The following is a 26487-nucleotide window of genomic DNA, read 5'->3' as shown; positions in this document are numbered from 1 at the left end:
ATACATCATTTCTCATTTCTCTGATATCAATTATCACCTTATGATTGGCTTAATCATTGAAAATTGAAATCGATACAAATTTGCAAATATTATATAATTTAAAAAAAAAATGACAGAAATAATTAATAAAAATGGTTATAAGGGTTTTAATGATGATAATTTGAATGATAAACTACATAAATACTAGCCATGCAGCAGTAAAGGTTTTACCACTGAGTTACAGAGGAAGGATTCTATGCTGTTAGACAAACCGAGACAACAGTAACATGATTAGGGTGTGTGTGTGTGTGTGTGTGTGTGTGTGTGTGTGTGTGTGTGTGTGTATGTGTGTGTGTATGTGCATGTGTGCGTGTGTGTGTGTGCCTGTCTATCTTCACATTGTGTTGTTGGACAAACCGAGACAACAACAGTAACAGACTTAGCAGCACCGTCTGGCCAGAACAAATCCTTAAAATAATCTGCCAGCTTCCAGCACAGCCAGAAACAGCACCTTCACTGCTTGTTGTTGGGGTTTCTCTGCAGATTACTGAAATCCAGTGTGTGTGTGTGTGTGTGTGTGTGTGTGTGTGTGTGTGTGTGGTTTTGGGCTTGTGTCTGCATGTCATTGTGTGTCTTGCGTACCTACGTGTATGTGAGTGTGTGTGTGTGTGTGTGTGTGTGTGTGTGTGTGTGTGTGTGTGTGGTGTGTGTGTGTGTGTGAATGTGTGTGTGTGTGTGAGTGTGTGTGTGTGTGTGTGTGTGTACATGTGTACGTTCTGCGTAAACTAGTCTGTTGATTCCCACTAACATACATACTAAGGGCTATAGAGTGACTGTCTGTCCCAGAATGCCATGCTGTCATTGTCCCCATCCCTCTCAGGGGTCAGGGGTCACCCCATTATCTCAGTATCTGGTTGACGTAGGCCTGCCTCCTCCTCATCTCCTGGTCCAACTGCTCCTTCAGCGTCAGCACCTTGGGGAGGGGGGGCAGGGGGAGAGACAGAGACAGAGAGGGACAGACAGAGACAGAGAGGGACAGAGAGAGACAGAGAGAGACAGAGAGGGACAGAGAGGGACAGAGAGGGACACAGACAGAGAGGGACAGAGACAGAGAGACAGAGACATAGAGGGACAGAGAGACAGAGAGGGACAGAGACAGAGAGGGACAGAGAGGGACAGACACAGAGGGGGACAGAGACAGAGGGGGACAGAGACAGAGAGGGACAGAGACAGAGAGGGACAGAGACAGAGAGGGACAGAGACAGAGGGGGACAGAGACAGAGAGGGACAGAGACAGAGAGGGACAGAGACAGAGGGGGACAGAGACAGAGAGGGACAGAGACAGAGAGGGACAGAGACAGAGAGGGACAGAGACAGAGAGGGACAGAGACAGAGGGGGACAGAGACAGAGAGGGACAGAGACAGAGAGGGACAGAGACAGAGAGGGACAGAGACAGAGAGGGACAGAGACAGAGAGGGACAGAGACAGAGGGGGACAGAGACAGAGGGGGACAGAGACAGAGAGGGACAGAGACAGAGGGGGACAGAGACAGAGAGGGACAGAGACAGAGAGGGACAGAGAGAGGAAAAATGGGTGAATCTCCGTTCTTTTCCCCTCCATCTCTTACTCAGTTGGAGGGAAGCCAGTTCTCTCCTCAAATCCTCTCATTGCTCCTCACTGACGTTTTGAAGAGGAGAGGACAGAGGAATGGAGAATGCAACCAATAACAACACCGTCATGACCCGCAGGACTCTCCCCCTAGTCAGACCCATTCAGTACCTGTTCCTCCAGGACTGTGACCCTCTGACGATGGGCTTTCTCCCTGGTCTCCAGAGCCCTCTCTGCCTGTAACTGCGTCGCCCTCAGCCTCTCCGTCTCCAAGTCCATCTCCTGACGATGGCGGGACGTCACCTCCAGGAGGTGCTGAGCGTGGGAGCGCTCCAACTGGGACATCTGGGCCTGAAGGACACAGGCCATAATGGAATAGCTCTCGGTGATCCTGTGGTGAGTTCGTAAGAGCGCGGCACAAGCAACTTAAATGTTTTCTGGTTTGTCACTGTAAAGCAGGTTGGTCGGAAGCATCTCTGCAAAGTGGACAAAACATTAGGAACACCTGTTCTTTCCATGACCATAGACTGACCAGGTGAATCCAGGTGAAAGCTATGATCCCTTATTGATGTCACCTGTTAAATCCACTTCAATCAGTGTAGATGAAGGGGAGGAGACATGGTTAAAGAAGGATTTTTAAGCCTTGAGACAATTGAGACATGGATTGTGTCTGTGTGCCATTCAGAGGGTGAATGGGCAAGACAAAATATTGAATTGCCTTTGAACGGGGTATGGTAGTAGGTGCCAGGGGCACCGGTTTGAGTCAAGAACTACAACACTGCTGGGTTTTTCACACTCAACAGTTTCCTGTGTGTATCAAGAATGGTCCACCACCCAAAGGACATCCAGCCAACTTGACACAACTGTGGGAAGCATTGGAGTAAAAATGGACCAGCATCCCTGTGGAACGCTGTCGACACCTTGTAGAGTTCATGCCCTGATGAATTGAGGCTGTTCTGATGGGAAAAAGGGTGGTGCAAGTCAATATTAGGAAGGTGTTCCTAATGTTTTGTACACTCAGTGTATATTTACTCCATTCTGAACTGCAGATATCAGTAATGATTTCTGACTGATCTCCTTGTCATGGAGTCTGTCCAGTCACCAGTCTTCCCACCTGTACTGCCTGTATCTCCAGCTGCCGATGGTTCACTTCCTGCTCCAGGCTGAGTACTGTCTGTCCCAGCTGTTCTCTCTCTCTGGCTGCTGTTGTTGCTTCCTCTTCCCGCCGTAACCTCTCCAACTCCACCTGACACACACACACACACACACACACACACACACACACCACACACACACACACACACACACACACACACACACACACACACACACACACACACACACACACACACACACACACACACACACACACACACACACACACACACACACACACACACACACACACACACACACACACACACACACACACAGCACACACAACACATACACACCCAGCACACACACACACACACACCAATGTGCTGTGTTTCAGCTCTCACTGTGCCCCCAGCAGTAGTAATGCATGTAGCAGCAGTAGCAGCAGCAGCGTACCAAGCAGGCCCTCTGGTTTCTCACAGGACGTGTACATGTTTCCAGAATCCTTTTAACCTTATAGTGCACTACGCCGTAGGGCTCTCGTCAAAAGTAGTACACTACATTGTAGGGAACAGTGTACCATTTGGGACAGAGCCGTTTACTGCGCAGAACCCTTGATTCTCAACAGAATATTTAGGGTGAGTTGGCATCAACACGGTTTAAATATAAATCTAAGATTAGATCCAATTTATGTTTTTTTTGTAAATCTATGTTTTCATAATTAATCAGAGATGTGTTGACCCACTTCATTTTTAAATCTGGATCAGTAAATTTAATATGATTTTAAACGGTTTTAAACTATGATTCGTGACATGTTAACACCAATATATGGAGGTATTTCATGAGTTGAAAGGAAGTAGCTAGCCTACTTAACTAACGAGGCCGCTAAATTGCTGTTTCTTGATTAAAATAATAACAATTTAAAGTTATAAATATGGTAACTTCATCGGTAAATGTTCTCATGGGTTGGTTGATTTGAAATAAAATCCGTTAGTTACCAGTACTAGACAGATAACTCATTAGTTAGCTACTGTAACCAGCTAGTTAAAATAAACCAAGCTAGCTAGCATACAATATTATCTATTATTGTCATTACTTAACGTTATTTTGCCATTTATTATTTATCCGCTGGCCACTTGATCATTGCAGGTCAAAGACGCTTATGAAAAATAACTTTTTTTTTGTTGTCGGAGCTGATTTTAGTAGCGTATTTGTAACTGGAGGATAAAAAGACAGACAACACCACCGTCACAAAAAAAGTCACCTGGGGCCATTTTATGTGACAAACGTAATGGATCGACACGGATAAAAAGAGAAGAGAGACACAAAAAGGATGGGATCGGGGGATATTTCAGACCGGAGACGGACCTCCGTCCAAGGGAATTTATCCTATCTCCCAGAAGATGTGTGAGATGATTCCCCAGCAGTTTGCCCCTTAACCCCCCTATGATAACGACTGACAACTCGACCCACCAATATTTAGTAAGTATAAATAACTGGTAAATATCAATGCCTACGATGCACGTTATCAGGAACCTTTACAGCATATTACGTGACGTCATCATTCATATCAAGGCTGGACATAATCAGAAGCCCCAATTCAATTGGTGTACAAAATTGGGGAACGTAAATAGCCTACTAATAATGAGTTAATTATCATTAAAACTCAACAGGATTCAACCTGTCTCTAATTATTCTCTGAGGAACTCGTTTTGGTCTCTCCACAGTAGATATGCTGACATTTTATCAGTTAGACTGTGGCAGTGGCAGGTTAGAATACATCTCCAATTTAAGTTTATATCATTATTTTTTAATTCATTGAGCAACAGGTTTAAAATTAATTGAGGTTTTAAAGTGAAAAAACTAAAATGAGATTAGAGGAAGGATTTAATTTAACTAAGGATTCATTTAAAACTAGGTTTAAAATTTGGTGCAACAAGATTGAATTGATAAACCTTGGATTTAACCCGGTTAAAGAGAGAGAGGTAGAGAGAGAGGTGGAGAGAGGGAGAGAGAGAGAGAGAGAGGTAGAGAGAGGGAGAGAGAGGGGGAGAGAGGTAGAGAGAGACAGGTAGAGAAAGGTAGAGAGAGAGAGAGAGGTAGAGAGAGGGAGAGAGAGGTAGAGAGAGGGAGAGAGGTAGAGAGAGGTAGAGAGAGGGAGAGAGAGGGGGAGAGAGGGAGAGAGAGGGAGAGAGAGAGGTAGAGAGAGGGAGAGAGAGGGAGGGAGAGAGAGAGGTCGAGAGAGGGGGAGAGAGAGGTAGAGAGAGGGAGAGAGGTAGAGAGAGGGAGAGAGAGAGAGAGAGGGAGAGAGAGAGAGGGAGAGAGAGAGGTAGAGAGAGGGAGAGGAGGTGCTGGTGTTGGTGGTGCAGGAGATAATACCCAAGATATAACCCAGAAAGCAAGCATGTAGCGGGCGCCGCAAGGCTGCGTTTGACCATGGCTGACATGCTAGCAACATGCCACCGTAGCAATTTACCTCTGCTTAGTTCATGGTGATGATTCTGACACGTGAGCCGATAGCTTCAGTATGGTGAACACATCATCCTGAATGTGGCAGAACGTTCAACCACGAGAAGAACTCTCTTGACTCACCTTCTCCAGAGTCTTCCTGAGTGAAGCCTTGTCTTTCCTCAGACGGGCCAGCAAGTTCTCCAGCTCTGCCCGCTCTCCCTCCATCTTTTTCAGGGTGCTGTGGAGGCCAGACATCCTCTCCTGGAGCTCCTCCCTGTCCTTCTGCTGTAGCGTAGAGCTCTCCTGGGCAGCGAGCTCTGCAGACTCCTGCCTTTGCTTCACGGTCTGCATGAGGAACAGTCAAAACGGCAACATTTTACAGTGTCCCTCTATGTCATTATTAACATGTGTCCCTCTGGCAACAACCCCCCCCCCCCCCCCCCCCCCCATCTCCTTCAGAGTCCTCTGGCCACCAGCCCCCCCCCCCTCATCTCCTTCAGAGTCCTCTGGCCACCAGCCCCCCCCCCCCCCCCCTCATCTCCTTCAGAGTCCTCTGGCCACCAGCCCCCCCCCCCCCCATCTCCTTCAGAGTCCTCTGGCCACCAGCCCCCCCCCTCATCTCCTTCAGAGTCCTCTGGCCACCAGCCCCCCCCTCATCTCCTTCAGAGTCCTCTGGCCACCAGCCCCCCCCCCCCCCTCATCTCCTTCAGAGTCCTCTGGCCACCAGCCCCCCCCCCCTCATCTCCTTCAGAGTCCTCTGGCCACCAGCCCCCCCCTCATCTCCTTCAGAGTCCTCTGGCCACCAGCCCCCCCCCCCCCTCATCTCCTTCAGAGTCCTCTGGCCACCAGCCCCCCCCTCATCTCCTTCAGAGTCCTCTGGCCACCAGCCCCCCCCTCATCTCCTTCAGAGTCCTCTGGCCACCAGCCCCCCCCTCATCTCCTTCAGAGTCCTCTGGCCACCAGCCCCCCCCTCATCTCCTTCAGAGTCCTCTGGCCACCAGCCCCCCCCCCCTCATCTCCTTCAGAGTCCTCTGGCCACCAGCCCCCCCCTCATCTCCTTCAGAGTCCTCTGGCCACCAGCCCCCCCCTCATCTCCTTCAGAGTCCTCTGGCCACCAGCCCCCCCCCCCCTCATCTCCTTCAGAGTCCTGTGGTTACTACCCCCCTTACCTTCTTCAGAGTCCAGGTCTGTTTCTCCAGCTCTGAGGCCCGTAGTTCAGTGTCCTCCTGGGTCCTCTGGAGGCTCTGGACCCTCTCAGTCAGGGAATGGTTCTGTCTCTTACTATCAGACAGGGCTTCACGCAGCTTATCAACACACTCCTATAGGAACACACACACACACACACACACACACACACACACACACACACACACACACACACACACACACACACACACACACACACACACACACACACACACACTATTAGACAGGGCCTCATGCAGCATATCCAGCCAGTTAAAAACTACATTCCAGAGACTTTCCAAAACTCCAGGTGTGAGGATTCCTAGTGTAGCTCACTGCTCGCAGATCCCAGAAATCCTGAGAACCAGGGAATTCGTGGAAAGTTTCAGTATTTGTGCAACCCGATGCTGAACATGGTTGGGAATGATCCTGTATGTGGTGAAGTATTGGTTAGTTGAATGGTAAATGTATGTGGACGGAAACGCCTCAATTCAATCACTTTTCTATGATATACAGGACCAGTCAAAAGTTTGGGACACACCTACTCATTTCCAGGGTTTTTCTTTATTTTTTACTATTTTCTACATTGTAGAATAATAGTGAAGATATCAGAACTATGAAATAACGCATATGGAATCATGTAGTAACCAAAAAAAAAGGGGTAAACAAATAAAAATATAGTTTAGATTTGAGATTTTTTTTTAAAGTAGCCACCCTTTGCCTTGATGGCAGCTTTGCATCGTGGCTAAGAACAAGCCCTTAGCCGTGGTATATTGGCCATATACCACCCCCCCCCCCGGGCCTTATTGCTTAAATATATACAGAATATACTCATATCCTCTGCCTATAATACCTATATTGTCACAGGTGTCGTAGGGATTAGACCAGCATGCAGCGGGAATGTGTATACTCATCTTCTTTTATTCGGCAGAAAGAAGGAAAACCAAAACAAAACACACGTATACAAAAACCAACGACGATAAACAGTCCTGTCAGGCACACAGCTAAACAAGGAACAACTACACACAAAATCCCATAGAAAAAAAACACCCCTCTTAAATAAGAACTTCAATTAGAAGCAACTAGGAGCAGCTGCTTCCAATTGAAGGTCAACCCAACATACGCCACATAGAAATAGACATACTAGAACTAACATAGAAATAGACATACTAGAACATAACCCAACAAACCCCGAAACACTCTAAACAAACACCCCCCTGCCACGTCCAGAACCAAACTACAATAACAAATAACCCCTTATACTGGTCAGGACGTGACATATATTTAATGTATGTAGTCCTTGAGCTGTTCTTGTCTAATGATGTTCTGTGTTATATTATTCTGTATTATGTTTCATGTTTTGTGTGGAACCCCAGGAAGAGTAGCTGCTGCTTTTGCAATATTTAATGGGTATCCTAATAAAATACCAAATACCAATTACTATAATATTTTAAAAACAAAAAACTAAGTTTTAAGAAAGAATAGGCATTGGTCTGAAGCTGAAAAATAAAAGGAAATTCACATGAGCACCTAGTTAAGCTGCAAATGACACAGAACAGAGCGGCACGTCTTGCTCTTCATTGTAATCAGAGGGCTGATATGTCCTACTGTGGTGTGAAAAGGTAGTGTAATGGGATAATGTTCCTACTGTGGTGTGAAAAGGTAGTGTAATGGGATAATGTTCCTACTGTGGTGTGAAAAGGTAGCGTAATGGGATAATGTCCTACTGTGGTGTGAAAAGGTAGTGTAATGGGATAATGTCCTACTGTGGTGTGAAAAGGTAGTGTAATGGGATAATGTCCCACTGTGGTGTGAAAAGGTAGTGTAATGGGATAATGTCCTACTGTGGTGTGAAAAGGTAGTGTAATGGGATAATGTTCCTACTGTGGTGTGAAAAGGTAGTGTAATGGGATAATGTTCCTACTGTGGTGTGAAAAGGTAGTGTAATGGGATAATGTTCCTACTGTGGTGTGAAAAGGTAGTGTAATGGGATAATGTTCCTACTGTGGTGTGAAAAGGTAGTGTAATGGGATAATGTTCCTACTGTGGTGTGAAAAGGTAGTGTAATGGGATAATGTCCTACTGTGGTGTGAAAAGGTAGTGTAATGGGATAATGTTCCTACTGTGGTGTGAAAAGGTAGCGTAATGGGGATAATGTCCTAATGTGGTGTGAAAAGGTAGTGTAATGGGATAATGTTCCTACTGTGGTGTGAAAAGGTAGTGTAATGGGATAATGTTCCTACTGTGGTGTGAAAAGGTAGCGTAATGGATAATGTTCCTACTGTGGTGTGAAAAGGTAGTGTAATGGGATAATGTCCTACTGTGGTGTATGAAGAATCCAATACTTCAACTTGTATGCGGTACAAATCACACTATTGTGGAAGCACCTCCTCTAAGAGGTGTTGGTAGAACATGGGTAGAATAGGCATTGGATTCCTCATTTCCTTTATTTTTCAGCTTCAGACTAACGTTTTTAATTTATTATGTAACATTATTATAAAGTTGAACACACGCTCTCCTTGTGAACCCTCTGAATGTTGTTAATTTTTATTTATTGATAAGATCCCAGCTCATAATCCTACTGATCATTGCTCAAAGCAAATTGGTGAGAGCAAGGAAACAAAGACTGAAGCAAATATTTACTATGCGATTACACAATGTAACTGGCTAGATGACTACAGGAGAGATTACACAATGTAACTGGCTAGGTGACTACAGGAGAGATTACACAATGTAACTGGCTAGGTGACTACAGGAGAGATTACACAATGTAACTGGCTAGGTGACTACAGGAGAGATTACACAATGTAACTGGCTAGATGACTACAGGAGAGATTACACAATGTAACTGGCTAGGTGACTACAGGAGAGATTACACAATGTAACTGGCTAGGTGACTACAGGAGAGATTACACAATGTAACTGGCTAGATGACTACAGGAGAGATTACACAATGTAACTGGCTAGGTGACTATAGCAGCGCAATACATGGATGAGCTGTTCACAATGGAAGGGTTGTGGAATATTCTCTTTTGTCAAGACGAGATGTGACCGTGAGTACGCCGTAGTCATCCACCTCGGTGGAAACGACTTGGAACACACAAAGGGGGACATCCCTGGTGCATCAGAAGACAGCTGATTTGGAAGCAGTCATCCAAATGTTTCCCGGGGCAACGGTGATCTGCTCTGACATCACACAGTGGGAGGACATCAACGAGCCCATAGAGATGGTCCTAGTGGGAGGACATCAACGAGCCCATAGAGATGGTCCTAGTGGGAGGACATCAACGAGCCCATAGAGATGGTCCTAGTGGGAGGACATCAACAAGCCCATAGAGATGGTCCAGTGTGAGGACATCAACAAGCCCATAGAGATGGTCCTAGTGGGAAGAGGACATCAACGAGCCCATAGAGATGGTCCTAGTGGGAGGACATCAACAAGCCCATAGAGATGGTCCTAGTGGGAGGACATCAACAAGCCCATAGAGATGGTCCTAGTGGGAGGAGGACATCAACGAGCCCATAGAGATGGTCCTAGTGGGAGGACATCAACAAGCCCATAGAGATGGTCCTAGTGGGAGGACATCAACAAGCCCATAGAGATGGTCCAGTGGGAGGACATCAACAAGCCCATAGAGATGGTCCTAGTGGGAGGACATCAACAAGCCCATAGAGATGGTCCAGTGTGAGGAGGACATCAACGAGCCCATAGAGATGGTCCTAGTGGGAGGAGGACATCAACGAGCCCATAGAGATGGTCCTAGTGGGAGGACATCAACAAGCCCATAGAGATGGTCCTAGTGGGAGGACATCAACAAGCCCATAGAGATGGTCCAGTGTGAGGACATCAACAAGCCCATAGAGATGGTCCTAGTGGGAGGACATCAACAAGCCCGGGGCCAGTGGAGGACCCGCCCATGGTGGCCTAGTGGGAGGACATCAACAAGCCCATAGAGATGGTCCAGTGTGAGGACATCAACAAGCCCATAGAGATGGTCCAGTGTGAGGACATCAACGAGCCCATAGAGATGGTCCAGTGTGAGGACATCAACGAGCCCATAGAGATGGTCCAGTGTGAGGACATCAACAAGCCCATAGAGATGGTCCAGTGGGAGGACATCAACAAGCCCATAGAGACAGTCCAGCGCTCTGTCAACCAGCTGGTGTTTGCATTTCAGGCACATGCCCACAATCCGCCACTCTGCCATAAATCAGTGTGTCAAAGCTTGAGGAGGAGTTGGTTGAATCAGCTGTGTAGCGTTTCTTTTTCTTTTCACCGCGTGCTGCTGCAGACATGGTCAACCTGGTCTCATAGCAACCTGGTCTCAAAGCAACCTGGTCTCAAAGCAACCTGGTCTCATAGCAACCTGGTCTCAAAGCAACCTGGTCTCAAAGCAACCTGGTCTCATAGCAACCTGGTCTCAAAGCAACCTGGTCTCAAAGCAACCTGGTCTCATAGCAACCTGGTCTCAAAGCAACCTGGTCTCAAAGCAACCTGGTCTCAATGCAACTTGGTCTCAAAGCAACCTGGTCTCATAGCAACCTGGTCTCAAAGCAACCTGGTCTCATAGCAACCTGGTCTCAAAGCAACTTGGTCTCAAAGCAACCTGGTCTCAAAGCAACCTGGTCTCATAGCAACCTGGTCTCAAAGCAACCTGGTCTCAAAGCAACCTGGTCTCATAGCAACCTGGTCTCAAAGCAACCTGGTCTCAAAGCAACCTGGTCTCAAAGCAACCTGGTCTCAAAGCAACTTGGTCTCAAAGCAACCTGGTCTCAAAGCAACCTGGTCTCATAGCAACCTGGTCTCATAGCAACCTGGTCTCAAAGCAACCTGGTCTCAAAGCAACCTGGTCTCATAGCAACCTGGTCTCATAGCAACCTGGTCTCAAAGCAACTTGGTCTCAAAGCAACCTGGTCTCAAAGCAACCTGGTCTCATAGCAACCTGGTCTCATAGCAACCTGGTCTCAAAGCAACCTGGTCTCAAAGCAACCTGGTCTCATAGCATTTTGTATTATTCTGTACATAGATCAAAAATACCCAATTTAGCATGATATGTTACGTTTCGTATGGCATGTATTAATTTCTGGATGTCAATCACCCAGTTTGCATGATATGTTATGAATTACAATTAGTAAATGATGTTATGAATTTGCATTAACCTATATGATATGTTACGAATTCCAATTTGTTGTAACCAACATTAGCTAGGTGTCTAACGCTAATGTCAGCTAGGTAGCTAACGTTAGCTAGGCTAGGGGTTAGGGTCGGGAGTGAGGTTAAAGGGTTAAGTTTAGGAGTTATATGTTAAAGGGTTTTAAGGGTAGGGCTAGGGGAAGGGTTAGCTAACATGCTAGTCAAAAAGTAGTAGGTAGTTGAAACGTTGGTAATGCTAAGTTGTCTACGATGAGATTCGAACACTCAACTTTTGGGTTGCTAGACATTTTTGCGTTATACACCCATCCTTCCACCCCGACCAACAACCCTCGTTTTTGCCTTAAAAATAAAATGTTCCTATTTCTGAAGTAAATCTCTATTTGTAATGTAAATTGCGTGTTATAGAAAGGTCCAGATTATTGTTTGTTGTTGATTTGGCTTGTTTTTGAGAAACTTCAACCAGCCGTGATTCACTTCCTCATTGGTCGTTGTACAGTATCACGTAAAAGACAAAATTAAGCTCTAAAAACACCTAAATACGTTCTTTTAGAAATAGACTCAGTATAGTGATGTAGGTCAAGGACATTCGCTAGTTTATTTGTGCTCATTTGTTAGTGCTCCAATTACACGCGAGTGTCTAGATCAGCAGTGTACACATGATGACTTCAGCTTTATGCTTAAAAAAAAGTATCTGAGAAAATATAGCCTGCCAGCTTTGCTCGCATGCTGGTTAACTACCTAGCCAACGTTAGCTCTCATCTGACTGGTATAACTAGCTAGCTATCTAACTACTCAAAACAAAACCGCATTCATTGGCTAGCTACATTTACTTGCCTGTTAGTTTTTTTTAATTTATTTTTATATTTCACCTTTATTTAACCAGGTAGGCTAGTTGAGAACAAGTTCTCATTTGCAACTGCGACCTGGCCAAGATGTAGCAAAGCAGTTCGACACATACAACAACACAGAGTTACACATGGAATAAATAAACATACAATCAATAATACAGTAGAAAAATCTATATACAGCATGTGCAAATGAGGTAGGATAAGAGAGGTAAGGCAATAAATAGGCCATGGTGGCGAAGTAATTACAATATAGCAATTAAACACTGGAAAGGTAGACTGTGCAGAAGATGAATGTGAAAGTAGAGATACTGGGGTGCAAAGGAGCAAGATAAATAAATAAATACAGTATGGGGATGAGGTATATTGGATGGGCTATTTACAGATGAGCTATGTACAGGTGTAGTGATCTGTGAGCTGCTCTGACAGCTGGTGCTTAGTGAGGGAGGTAAGAGTCTCCAGTTTTAGAGATTTTTGTAGTTCGTTCCAGTCATTGCAGCAGAGAACTGGAAGGAAAGGCGGCCGAAGGAGGAATTGGCTTTGGGGGTGATCAGTGAGATATACCTGCCGGACCGCGTGCTACAGGTGGGTGCTGCTATGGTGACCAGTGAGCTGAGATAAGGCGGGGCTTTAGCTAGCTAATTTTAAGCTGACTGGTGTTAGCTAGCTACGGAGGCTAGCTGCTGGACTTTGTACAGGCAAGCTAGCGTTAGCTACGTAACGTTAACAAGTTAGCTACCTAGCGAATCAAAAATATCTGTTTGCATTTAATGATTAATCCCAGCTTGAATAACAACATATAACTAGCAATATACAGAGGCTTAGGTTTGTTCCATACACTTCTTATGACTGGCAGCATGGTGCAGTCATCATGGGTTGTTTTCGAGCAACCAACCTATTGTTAGAACTCTGGAGTTTCGGCTAAAAAAAGCATTGTCAGGAATGCTACAAAATGGTAGCTTATCATTGGTTCTTAACGGACGGAAATTAGAATGTGAGAGTGATAAATTATACATTTAATAAAAATTACAAACTTAGTCAATACTGTATTTTTTTTAAAGTCCAATGGTCACTTTATGGACTGTATAGTCTCTTTTTAATCCGACCTCTAGGATTTGAACTAAATTGGCGCGAGAAATATATCGCTAACGACCCTGCTAAAAAAGAAAAGAGGCAGAGACTTTTCAGTTTGTAGCTTTTTATTGGCTGACAGAAACCTGAGCAAAATAAAATAGATTTATACAGAGAGTTGCAGTGTTTTTGTTTGCCCAGCATATTTGAAGCAGCAGCCCTCAACCTAGGTCTTTAAGACTCTCCTGAGGAACTTAGGGAAAATTAATGAGCTCATTGCGCCATCAAATGGGACCGAGTCCCAAATGGCACCATTATGCCCTACACAGTGCACTACTTTTGACCAGAGCCCAATGGGGCTATATAGGGACATAGGGTATCAATTGGGACGAAGCCCCTGATCCTTCAGGTCCTTAAGGGCAGCAAAGGTAAATAAAATAAAAACTTGAAACTGAAACTAGTTTCCATACTGTAGCTGAACTGTAAATGAAACAACAGTAATGGAGGTTTTAAAGATTATTTCATTTTGATTTTCATGAAGTTTATATTAGAAACGCCTCGTTTGGTGGGGTTGGAAAACATATGTGTAATGTATAACGTGTATACACTAAGTTTCAATGATGTGAGGGGTTTTTAAACCCTTTCCAGGAATATTCATTTGGAGTTCAAATCAGTCATTTAAAAGAGGGCATCCAAACCATGCACAGACTATACCTGCAGGCGGGTCCCAAATGGCACGGAATATTTAGTGCACTACTATATAGGGGATAGGGTGCAGGACCCTGGCACTGGTCAATGCACTATATAGGACCATGAAATTCAACTCTGGACCTCGAAGCCAGTTCCACTGTGTTTTTTAATTGTTTCCTTGTAATCAGGGACCGACTTAGATTAATTATCAATTAACAATTAACAATTAATTACGAGGTAGAATAGAAAACCAGCAGGCTCCGGAACTCGTATGGTAAGAGTTGAACACTGATATAGGGAATAATAGGGTGCCATGTGGGACTCATACTGTCCCTACCTGCATGATCCTTCGGTCCTGGTCTGAGACGGTAAGAGCCCTCTGTAGCTGGGTGGTCTGCTCCCGCATGGCTTCTACAGTGGCACTACTGTCACTGAGAGAGGTGGACAACCCCTGGAGCTGCTCTCTCAGCTGGCCCTCCTGGATAGAGTGAGGGAGGGTGGGTGGGTGGGTGGAGGGAGGGTGGGTGGGTTGGTGGGTGGATAGATGGATGGGTGTGTGGATGGATGGAGGGATGAAGGGAGTGGAGGGGTGGATGGGATGGGTGGATTTATTTATTATTAACTACCAAGAATAACACAATAAAGTAAATGACTTTTTTCCACAGTGGTGCCTTTCCTGCAGTCAAACGACCAAAGCGCCCTCTAGTGGTCTCATGGGCGGAATGTTAATACAATTTTTAATAGTTTTTATGTCAAAATATATTTTTTTTTATATTTCAGTCTTCTGTGATACTGTCTTCTGTACTATATCTGACATGGTACAGGTGTCTTCTTTTAAGCCCATAACCATTTGTGTGAGGTGTATACTTTGACTTCAAAGTAGATTTGTTTAAGATTACCCAGAAACACTCTGTGTGACCCTGATTTAGAATGTTATAATGCTCAGTCCTTAAAGGGGACATTATCAGAAGCAGAACATATGCATGGTCCAGTACAGTAAATACCTGGAGCTCAGCCCAGGCCAGGGCCGTAGCCAGCCGCTCCTCGTTCACCCTCAGCCCAGCCGCCCGGTCCTCAGTCACCCCCATCTCTCTCCTCAGCTCTGCTAGCCTTTTCATTGGATTTATTTGACAATTTAAAAAACACAATTCAACAACCCATTTGGATACAATGCATTTAAAATGATTGAGGATAACAAAAAAAAAAAACATTTAACGTAGATTTCCCCCTAAATAAACAGACCCAAAAGTAATATCATTTTCATTTGATGGGCAATTAGTAATAATGCTGGATAGTTTTAGAAAGTTCTGGAACTCAACTTTCTGATCTATACTCACTTTTGAGGACATAAGCTCAAGTACATAGTACAAATATTATGAAAATATTACATACCATATATGATGTACTTCCTATTTAACAAAAGTGGGGGGGGAAAGGGCTTGAAATAACTAAAATGCTTTCTAAGTATAGTAACAATCAAAACAACTTATTATAATAATTTACTTTTCTGTAAAATAAATATGAACCAAGTTAGTGACATAGTTTTCTGCTAAACGTCCTCTGAAAGACGCAGAAACACCATTCGAATGTATGCAGGACTCGTCCGTCTTTGACCAAGACAAAGTGGTCTCATTTCAAATCTACATGTATTTTTTTATTTTACTTTTTTTCATGTTGAGAGCTCTAAATCCATCTGAGAACATCACAGTGAGATGAAACTACTATTGTTGCATTTGCTAGACTCTCTCGTTTCATATATGCTCACAGGCACAGGAAATCCTTCCTTTGTCTGGATAGGCCAGAAAATCTGACATGTCGCTTCCTATGCAAATTAACGATTTCCTGTGTCTGTGAATCTCACAGCTGTGCTTGCAATAGTGTATATGAATGGGGTCAACCAGCGCTTTTAGGGAGTGTAAAGCAATTGATGTTGCGCCATTCACAGAGCGTGTTGTACACAGAAATATCAGTCGGACCTGGTTCAGAACCGCTCAAAGTCCCCTAACGTTTAACGGACTTAACGTTTAAGAGGATTTATTATTTCCATTGTGGTCCTCTTGTTTTGGCTGACAGGATAAGGCTTCCCTGATAGTGATAACTATCACATAACAATAATATAAACACCGGGATTATAAATACAGGAAAACAATTACTTCTCCCCCAGGGCTGCCACCTCTCCTTCCAGCTCGGCTGCCCTCCGCTGTGCCCGCTGCAGCTCTCCCTCTAGGGTCCTCTGGGTGAGCTCCAGACGAGATGCCCGGCCTTCCGCTGTCTCCAGGGCCTCCTTCAGCCTCCGACGCTCCCCCTCACAGCGAGCCTCCCCGGCCTGGGAACGATCCAGCTTTTCCTGGAAATCAGACAGTCGGTCAGCCAGCCAGTCAGTCAGTCAGCAAATCAGTCAGTCAGTCAATCAGTCAGTCAGTCAATCAGTCAGTCAGTCAGCCAGCCAGTCAGCCAGTCAGTCAGTCAGTCAGTCAATCAGTCAGTCAGTCAGTCAGTCAATCAGTCACTCAGCCAATCAGTCAGTCAGTCAGCCAGCCAGTCAGCCAGTCAGTCAATCAGTCAATCAGTCAGTCAGTCAGTCAATCAGTCACTCAGCCAATCAGACAGTCAGTCAGCCAGCCAGTCAGTCAGTCAGCAAATCAGTCAGTCAGTCAATCAGTCAGTCAGTCAGTCAATCAGTCAGTCAGTCAGCCAGCCAGACAGCCAGTCAGTCAGTCAGTCAGTCAGCCAATCAGTCAGTCAGTCAGTCAGTCAGTCAGTCAATAGTCAGTCAGTCAGCCATTCAATCAAATCACAAAGTCAGTCAATCAATCAATCAACCAATCAATGAAATGTAACATTTGTCACGTTGTGTCCCCAGATCCCCATCCATGCTCAGTCAATAAATATGAAAGTGGAACGGCGTTAGGTTGGATCACTCTCAGCCCAGTTAGTTAACGGTACCTGCAATGTCCTACTATTAGCTTCAGCGGTCTGCAGTCTGGTCTTGAGTTGAACTACTTCCTCTGCCAGACTTCTCCTGTCCCTGTCCCCTCGCCGTGTCACTTCCTCCTGCAGAGAGAGGGAGGTCTGAGCCCCGTACAGCTGCTCCGCCACCTCTCTCTTCCCTGGAAAACACACAGACAGAGAGATCTGAGCCCCGTACAGACTCTCTCTTCCCTGGACAACACACAGACAGAGAGATCTGAGCCCCGTACAGACTCTCTCTTCCCTGGACAACACACAGACAGAGAGATCTGAGTCCCGTACAGACTCTCTCTTCCCTGGACAACACACAGACAGAGAGATCTGAGTCCCGTACAGACTCTCTCTTCCCTGGAAAACACACAGACAGAGAGATCTGAGTCCCGTACAGACTCTCTCTTCCCTGGACAGCACACAGACAGAGAGATCTGAGTCCCGTACACTCTCTCTTCCCTGGACAGCACACAGACAGAGAGATCTGAGTCCCGTACAGACTCTCTCTTCCCTGGACAACACACAGACAGAGAGATCTGAGCCCCGTACAGACTCTCTCTTCCCTGGAAAACACACAGACAGAGAGATCTGAGTCCCATACAGACTCTCCCTTCCCTGGAAAACACAGACAGAGAGATCTGAGTCCCGTACAGACTCTCCCTTCCCTGGACAGCACACAGAGACGACCCACAACACAATACAAATAAAGTCTCCTTTTTACAATTTCTGAGCATCTATTTAGATACTCCCATGCCGTTGGTTTGCTCATGGATTTCAGTTTGTATTGACTGCTATGTGAATGGAAATAAACTTCAACTTGAACTGAAACACAGTACTATCCGGTCCTTAAAATGTGTACCGTATCAGGCCTTGCTCTCTCACCCTCCTCCAGGCCCTTCAGGGCTTTGGTCAACTGTTGCAGCCTAGTGCCTGACTTGTCCTGGCTGGTCTGTAACTCGGCCACCTGCCGGGTTAGACTGGTCACTTGGGCCTTAGCTTCATCCTGCAGGGGAGAGGAACCAACCCTCAGTCGCTCATAACAACATGATCACGAAGTAGATTGAAAAGCAGCCTATGGTTCTACGAAAGCATTTACAGAAAATTATTTATGCGATTAATATTGAGATGATTTGACTGTTTTATGTGGAAACGATTGGTCAAATTTGCAATCCTCGCATAATATGCAGGGATTGTTGATTTAGCTATAAAAATTGTTTTTGCAATTGCGGAATCCTGGAGGGACTGGACAATACTCTATCAGTACTGAGGACTGACATGCATCTTCTGTGTTAACTCCTGCTTTAATAAAGGTACTGAGTGATGCTGCAGCTACCCTGTGTTTCTTTGTGTCTTTGAGTTCCTGGTGGAAGTCTCTGAGGGCGCCCTGCACCGCGTCCACATCCAGCTCCCCCTCATCACTACAGGATGGGAAGGACACAGGACCTTCCGGGGATGTGCTGATTTCACCTATTACAGTTTGAGATGCACACCAGCTCACTGAGACACTGACTTAAAAACAAAATATTTTTTACATTATTATTTTATGTTATGTTAGCTTAACACCTGAATCACTGTCATTATCAGTCATTACAAAGAGTGGTGGTCCGTTCTACAGCATTAGTGAGTGACCACAATACCCTTCAAAGGTGAGCGACTTCTCCAGGGGGAAGGGCTGCGTCCTCTGGACCCAGGGGTCTGTGAACGTCCGTTGCGGCCTATCCCGAGGGTTCGTCTCAGGGCAGAGGTCAGCCCGACCAGCCTGTGCTCCAGCTCCCTGCGTTGGGCTTCGCTGTGTCCTAGCTGCTCCTCCAGCCCCTGAGCACGGCCCTCTGCCAGGCTAACGCGCAGGGTGAGCTCCCTGACCTGGGAAAGGGTTGGGAACCCGCGAGGGCTCTGCGGTTAGCGTTGGAGGTCACACAACAAAGTGTTGCATTGTGGTTGTCAGAGATCAGTTGCTGTGGGTTGATGGGCGAGACCAGAGAACTAGTATAGACCAGAGAACTAGTAGAGACCAGAGAACTAGTAGAGACCAGATAACTAGTATAGAGAACTAGTAGAGACCAGAGAACCAGTATAGACCAGAGAACTAGTATAGACCAGAGAACTAGTATAGACCAGAGAACTAGTAGAGACCAGAGAACTAGTAGAGACCAGAGAACTAGTATAGACCAGAGAACTAGTATAGAGAACTAGTAGAGACCAGAGAACTAGTAGAGACCAGAGAACTCGTATAGACCAGAGAACTAGCAGAGACCAGAGAACTAGTAGAGACCAGAAAACTAGTATAGACCAGAGAACTAGTATAGAGAACTAGTATAGACCAGAGAACTAGTAGAGACCAGAGAACTAGTAGAGACCAGAGAACTAGCATAGAGAACTAGTATAGACCAGAGAACTAGTAGAGACCAGAGAACTAGTAGAGACCAGAGAACTTGCAGAGACCAGAGAACTAGTATAGACCAGAGAACTAGTAGAGACCAGAGAACTAGCATAGAGAACTAGTATAGACCAGAGAACTAGTAGAGACCAGAGAACTAGTAGAGACCAGAGAACTAGCAGAGACCAGAGAACTAGTATAGACCAGAGAACTAGTATAGACCAGAGAACTAGTAGAGACCAGAGAAATAGTATAGAGAACTAGTAGAGACCAGAGAACTAGTATAGACCAGAGAACTAGTAGAGACCAGAGAACTAGCATAGAGAACTAGTATAGACCAGAGAACTAGTAGAGACCAGAGAACTAGTAGAGACCAGAGAACTAGCAGAGACCAGAGAACTAGTATAGACCAGAGAACTAGTAGAGACCAGAGAACTAGCATAGAGAACTAGTATAGACCAGAGAACTAGTAGAGACCAGAGAACTAGTAGAGACCAGAGAACTAGCAGAGACCAGAGAACCAGTATAGACCAGAGAACTAGTATAGAGAACTAGTATAGACCAGAGAACTAGTAGAGACCAGAGAACTAGTATAGACCAGAGAACTAGTATAGACCAGAGAACTAGTAGAGACCAGAGAACTAGCATAGAGAACTAGTATAGACCAGAGAACTAGTAGAGACCAGAGAACTAGTAGAGACCAGAGAACTAGCAGAGACCAGAGAACTAGTATAGACCAGAGAACTAGTATAGACCAGAGAACTAGTAGAGACCAGAGAACTAGCATAGACCAGAGAACTAGTATAGAGAACTAGTAGAGACCAGAGAACTAGTATAGACCAGAGAACTAGTAGAGACCAGAGAACTAGCCAAAAGTGTAGATAGGGTATGTCATATTTCATTGAACGTAACAAAACAGACACTTGCTTTCAATAAACCCAATGATGGCGAGTTCATGGATACCATCTTAGTGAGGAATATAACGTGTTTAGAGTGGGGGGGGAAACCCCTCTGCACATGTGCAGATACTCGTCTAATGCCGTTGTTCTTCATCTGTGTATCGTAGCTATCTAGTACGCAACTGCGCTCCGCTATAGTTAGCATGATGGCTAAGTGTGACATGTATTCCTATGGGAAATGCTAACTCACAGTCTTAGTAACACGTGTCTTTACCTGAGTAGACTGCTCCTCTAGCGCCAACACTAATTTTGAGGTCTCTTCGCAGTGGAGGAGGAGACTCTGTTGAAGCCCCGCCTCTCTCTCCGTTAGCACTTCCCTCACCTGACGCTCCGCGGCCTCCAGCTCCACCAGACGACGCTGCAGCCCGGAGGCCTGATGGAGAGATACAGGAAATAGAAAGAAGAGAGGGGCATTATACAAAGGATTTTGAGACATTGTTCTAAATGAACTTTAAATACCTTTTATAACTTCAAATGAAAAGCTGAAGAAAAAAAACTGAACTATGTCAATAAGTATTCAACCACGTTGTTATGGCAGGCCTAAACAATAGTATTTAACGTTCTTTTTGAACAACTACCTTATCTCTGTACCCCGCGCATTCAAATAATTGTAAGGTCCCTTATTCGAGCAGTGAATTTTAAACACGGATTCAACCATAAAGACCTGGGAGGTTTTCCAATGTCTTGCAAATAACACCTTTTGCAAAAAAAATAAATAAAAGCAGACATTGAAAATCCTTCTGAGCATGGTGAAATTAGAAATTACACTATGGAGGTTGTACAAAGATACAGGTGTCCTTCCTAACTCAGTTGCCGGAGAGGAAGGAAACCGCAAAGGGTGATTTTAAAACAGTTACAGAATTTAATAGCTGTGAGAAAACTGAGGATGAATTTGAACTCGTTACCTGTATAAAAGACACCTGTCCACACACTCAATCAAACAGACTCCAACCTCTCCACAATGGCCAAGACCAGAGAGCTGTGTAAGGACATCAGGGATAAAATTGTAGACCTGCACAAGGCTGGGATGGGCTACAGGACAATAGGCAAGCAGCTTGGTGAGAAGGCAACAACTGTTGGTGCAATTATTAGAAAATGGAAGAAGTTCAAGATGACGGTCAATCACCCTCGGTCTGGGGCTCCATGCAAGATCTCACCTCGTGGGGCATCAATGATCATGAGGAAGGTGAGGGATCAGCCCAGAACTACACGGCAGGACCTGATCAATGACCTGAAGAGAGCTGGGACCACAGTCTCAAAGAAAACCATTAGTAACACACTATGCCATCATGGATTAAAATCCTGCAGCGCACGCAATGTCCCCCTGCTCAAGCCAGCGCATGTCCAGGCCCGTCTGAAGTTTGCCAATGACCATCTGGATGATCCAGAGGAGGAATGGGAGAAGGTCATGTGGTCTGATGAGACAAAAATAGAGCTTTTTGGTCTAAACTCCACTCGCCGTGTTTGGAGGAAGAAGAAGGATGAGTACAACCCCAAGAACACCATCCCAACCGTGAAGCATGGAGGGGGAAACATCATTCTTTGGGATGCTTTTCTGCAAAGGGGACAGGACGACTGCACCGTATTGAGGGGAGGATGGATGGGGCCATGTATTGCGAGATCTTGGCCAACAACCTCCTTCCCTCAGTAAGAGCATTGAAGATGGGTTGTTGCTGGGTCTTCCAGCATGACAACGACCTGAAACACACAGCCAGGGCATCTAAGGAGTGTCTCCGTAAGAAGCATCTCAAGGTCCTGGAGTGGCCTAGCAAGTCTCCAGACCTGAACCCAATAGAAAATCTTTGGAGGGAGCTGAAAGTCCGTATTGCCCAGCGACAGCCCCGAAACCTGAAGGATCTGGAGAAGGTCTGTATGGAGGAGTGGGCCAAATCCCTGCTGCAGTGTGTGCAAACCTGGTGAAGAACTACAGGAAACGTATGATCTCTGTAACTGCAAACAAAGGTTTCTGTACCAAATATTAAGTTCTGCTTTTCTGATGTATCAAATACTTATGTCATGCAATAAAATGCAAATTAATTACTTAAAAATCATACAATGTGATTTTCAGGATTTTTGTTTTAGATTCCGTCTCTCACAGTTGAAGTGTACCTATGATAAAAAGTACAGACCTCTACATGCTTTGTAAGTAGGAAAACCTGCAAAATCGGCAGTGTATCAAATACTTGTTCTCCCCACTGTATTTGCGTTTTATTTTTCATACAGTGAATTTGGAACCTTGACTTGTTCCTCATTTTGTTAAATAGATTGATGAGGAAAACATTCTATACCAATCACTGTATTCTATGGGTCTTCCCTGGGGCTCAGTTGGTAGAGCATGGTGTTTGCAACGCCAGCATGGTGGTTGCAACGCCAGGGTTGTGGGTTCGATTCCCACGGGGGGCCAGTACGAAGGGAAAAAAATGCATGAAATGAAATGTATGCATTCACTACTGTAAGTTACTCTGGATAAGTGTCTGCTAAATGACTGAAATGTAAAATGTAAACCAATCACTACATTCTATAACAATCACTGCATTCTATAACAATCACCGCAATCTTATCGGCAGACTCAATAGCCTTGGCTTCTCAAATGACTACCTCGCCTGGTTCACCAACTACTTATCAGATAGAGTTCAGTGTGTCAAATCGGAGGGCTTGTTGTCCAGACGTCTGGCAGTCTCTATGGGGGTGCCACAGGGCTCAATTCTCGGGCCGACTCTTTTCTCTGTATATATATCAATGATGTTGCTCTTGCTGCGGGTGATTCCTTGATCCACCTCTACGCAGACGACACCATTCTGTATACATCTGGCCCTTCTTTGGACACTGTGATAACAAACCGCAAAACGAGCTTCAATGCCATACAACTCTCCTTCCGTGGCCTCCAACTACTCTTAAACGCTAGTAAAACTAAGTGCATGCTCTTCAACCGATTGCTGCTCCCACCCGACTAGCATCACTACTTTGGACGGTTCTGACCTAGAATATGTGGACAACTATAAATACCTAGGTGTCTGGTTAGACTGTAAACTCTCCTTCCAGACTCACATTAAGCATCTCCAATCCAAAATTAAATCTAGAATCAGCTTCCTATTTTGCAACAAAGCCTCCTTCACTCATGCCGCAAAACATACCCTCGTAAAACTGACCATCCTACCGATTCTTGACTTCGGCGATGTCATTTACAAAATAGCCCCCAACACTCTACTCAGCAAACTGGATGCAGTCTATCACAGTGCCATCCGTTTTATCACCAAAGCCCCATATACTACCCACCACTGTGACCTGTATGCTCTCGTTGGCTGGCCCTCACTCCATATCCTTCACCAAACCCACTGGCTCCAGGTCATCTATAAGTCTTTGCTAGGTAAAGCCCCGCCTTATCTCAGCTCACTGGTCACTGTAGCAACACCCACTCGTAGCACGCGCTCCAGCAGGTATATCTCACCGGTCAACCCCAAAGCCAACAGTTCCTTTGGCCGCCTTTCCTTCCAGTTCTCTGCTGCCAATGCCTGGAACGAATTGCAAAAATCACTGAAGCTGGAGTCTTATATCTCCCTCACTAACTTTAAGCATCAGCTGTCAGAGCAGCTTACCGATCACTGTACCTGTACACAGCCCATCTGTAAATAGCCCATCCAACTACCTCATCCCCATATTATTTATTATCCTCTTGCTCTTTTGCACCCCAGTATCTCTACTTGCACATCATCATCTGCACATCTATCACTCCAGTATTAATACTAAATTGTAATTCTTTTCACCTCTAGGGCCTATTTATTGCCTACCTCCCTACTCTTCTACATTTACACATACTGTACATAGATCTTTCTATTTTTCTTTTCTTTTGTGTTATTGACTGTACATTTGTTTATGTGTAACTCTGTGTTGTTGTTTGTGTCGAACTGCTTTGCTTTATCTTGGCCAGGTCGCAGTTGTAAATGAGAACATGTTCTCAACTGGCCTACCTGGTTAAATAAAGGTGGAATAAAATAATAAAATAAAATATACATAATGACAAAGCAAAAACGGTTGTTTTTTTCTTCTAATTTATTACACATTTTAAACTGAAATATTACATTTACATAAGTATTGAGACCCTTTACTCTCAACCCGGCACATCCAGAAGAGGACTGGCCACCCCTCAGAGCCTGGTTCCTCTCTAGGTTTCTTCCTAGGTTCCTGCCTTTCTAGAGAGTTTTTCCTAGCCACCGTGCTTCTACACCTGCATTGCTTGCTGTTTGGGTTTGTAGGCTGTGGATTCTGTATAGCACTTTGTGACATCGGCTGATGTAAAAAGGGCTTTATAAATAAATTTGATTGATTGTTGAAGCACCTTTGGCAGTGACTACAGCATCGAGTCTTCTTGGGTATGTGTCCCGAAGCCACTCCTGCGTTGTCTTGGCTGTGTGTTTAGGGTCGTTGTTCTGTTGGAAGGTGAACCTTCACCCCAGTCTGAGGTCATGAGCGCTCTGGAGCAGGTTTTCATCAAGGATCTCTCTGTACTTTGCTCCGTTCATCTTTGCCTCGATCCTGACTAATCTCCCAGTCCCTGCTGCTGAAAAACATCCCCACTGCATGATGCTGCCACCACCATGTTTCACCGTAGGGATGGTGCCAGGTTTCCTCCAGACGTGATGCAAGGCATTCAGGCCAAAGAGTTCAATCTTGATTTCATCAGACCAGAGAATCTTGTTTCTCATGGTCTGAAAGTCTTTAGGTGCCTTTTGGTAAACTCCAAGTGGGCTGTCATGTGCCTTTTACTGAGGAGTGGTTTCCATCTGGCCACTCTACCATAAAGGCTTTATTGGCGGAGTGTTGCAGAGATTGTTGTCCTTCTGGAAAGTTCTCCCATCTCCACAGAAGAACTCTAGAGCTCTCTCAGAGTGAGCATCAGTTTCTTGGTCACCTCCCTGACTAAGGCCCTTCTACCCCGATTGCTCAGTTTGGCCGGGCGGCCAGCTCTAGGAAGAGTCTGGGTCGTTCCAAACTTCTTCCATTTCAGAATGATGGAGGCCACTGTGTTCTTGGGGACCTTCAATGCTGCAGAAATGTTTTGGTACCCTTCCCCAGATCTGTGCCTTTGACACAATCCTGTCTCTGAGCTCTACAGACAATTCCTTCGACCTCATGGCTTGGTTTTTGCTCTGACATGCACTGTCAACTGTGGGGCCTTATATAGACAGGTGTGTGCCTTTCCAAATCATGTCCAATCAATTGAATTTAATTTACCACAGGTGGACTCCAATCAAGAGTAGAAACATCTCAAGGATGATCAATGGAAATAGGATTCACCTGAGCTCAATTTTGAGTCTCATAGCAAAGGGTCTGAATACTGATACATTTGCAATACATTCTAAAACCCAGTTTTTTGCTTGGTCATTATGGGGTCTTGTGATGTCATTATGGGGTATTGTGATGTCATTATGGGGTATTGTGATGTCATTATGGGGTGTCATTATGGGGTATCATTGGGGATATTGTGATGTCATTATGGTGTCTTGTGATGTCATTACGGGGTATTGTGATGTCATTATGGGGTATTGTGATGTCATTTTGGGGTCTTGTGTGTAGATTGCTGAGGAATTGTTATAAGGTTGTAATGTAACAAAATGTGGAAAAAGTCAAGGGGTCTGAATACTTTCCGAAGTTACTTTCTATATACAGTACATATATATTTTAATGTTAGAATTTTACTTCCACTTTGACATTGCGGAGTAGTTTTGTGTAGATCGTTGATAAAAAATGAAAATTACATCCATTTGAATCCCACTTTGTAGCACAACAAAATGTGGAAAAAGTAAAGGGGTGTGAATACCTTGTGAAGGCTGAACACCTACAGTATGCTAAACCCCAGCCAGGCCGACAAAAGGTTATTCATTGGAGAGTGGCAGTAGAACATCCTCGGCCCTTCCTCCCCATACTGTAAGCACTGCACTGTAAGCACTGTACTGTAAGCACTGCACTGTAAGCACTGTACTGTACGCACTGCACTGTAAGCACTGTACTGTAAGCACTGCACTGTAAGCACTGCACTGTAAGCACTGTATTGTACGCACTGTACTGTACGCACTGCACTGTACTGTAAGCACTGTACTGTACGCACT

The 26487-nt window shown here is 45.1% G+C and overlaps 1 protein-coding gene across 1 annotated transcript in view; it reads right to left on the bottom strand.

The window, feature by feature from the left end:
* Positions 1 to 688: 688 nt before the first annotated feature.
* crocc2 (ciliary rootlet coiled-coil, rootletin family member 2) overlaps positions 689 to 26487 on the bottom strand; it is an 85883-nt gene continuing 60084 nt past the window's right edge. Inside the window, exons 14-26 of the mRNA XM_045697461.2 lie at positions 20595 to 20753; positions 18682 to 18907; positions 18378 to 18511; positions 17927 to 18047; positions 17030 to 17193; positions 16237 to 16430; positions 15088 to 15193; positions 14421 to 14561; positions 6307 to 6456; positions 5279 to 5482; positions 2703 to 2834; positions 1760 to 1939; positions 689 to 952 (exon numbers count right to left, since the gene is read on the bottom strand). Of these exons, the coding sequence (XP_045553417.2) occupies positions 878 to 952; positions 1760 to 1939; positions 2703 to 2834; positions 5279 to 5482; positions 6307 to 6456; positions 14421 to 14561; positions 15088 to 15193; positions 16237 to 16430; positions 17030 to 17193; positions 17927 to 18047; positions 18378 to 18511; positions 18682 to 18907; positions 20595 to 20753 (1986 nt within the window). The 3' untranslated portion in view covers positions 689 to 877. The remainder of the gene's footprint in view (positions 953 to 1759; positions 1940 to 2702; positions 2835 to 5278; positions 5483 to 6306; positions 6457 to 14420; positions 14562 to 15087; positions 15194 to 16236; positions 16431 to 17029; positions 17194 to 17926; positions 18048 to 18377; positions 18512 to 18681; positions 18908 to 20594; positions 20754 to 26487) is intronic.

The sequence above is a fragment of the Salmo salar genome, chromosome 16, assembly GCF_965601325.2.
Source record: "Salmo salar chromosome 16, fSalSal1, whole genome shotgun sequence".
Classification (NCBI taxonomy): domain Eukaryota; kingdom Metazoa; phylum Chordata; class Actinopteri; order Salmoniformes; family Salmonidae; genus Salmo; species Salmo salar.
This window is presented reverse-complemented; position numbering and strand designations above follow the sequence as displayed.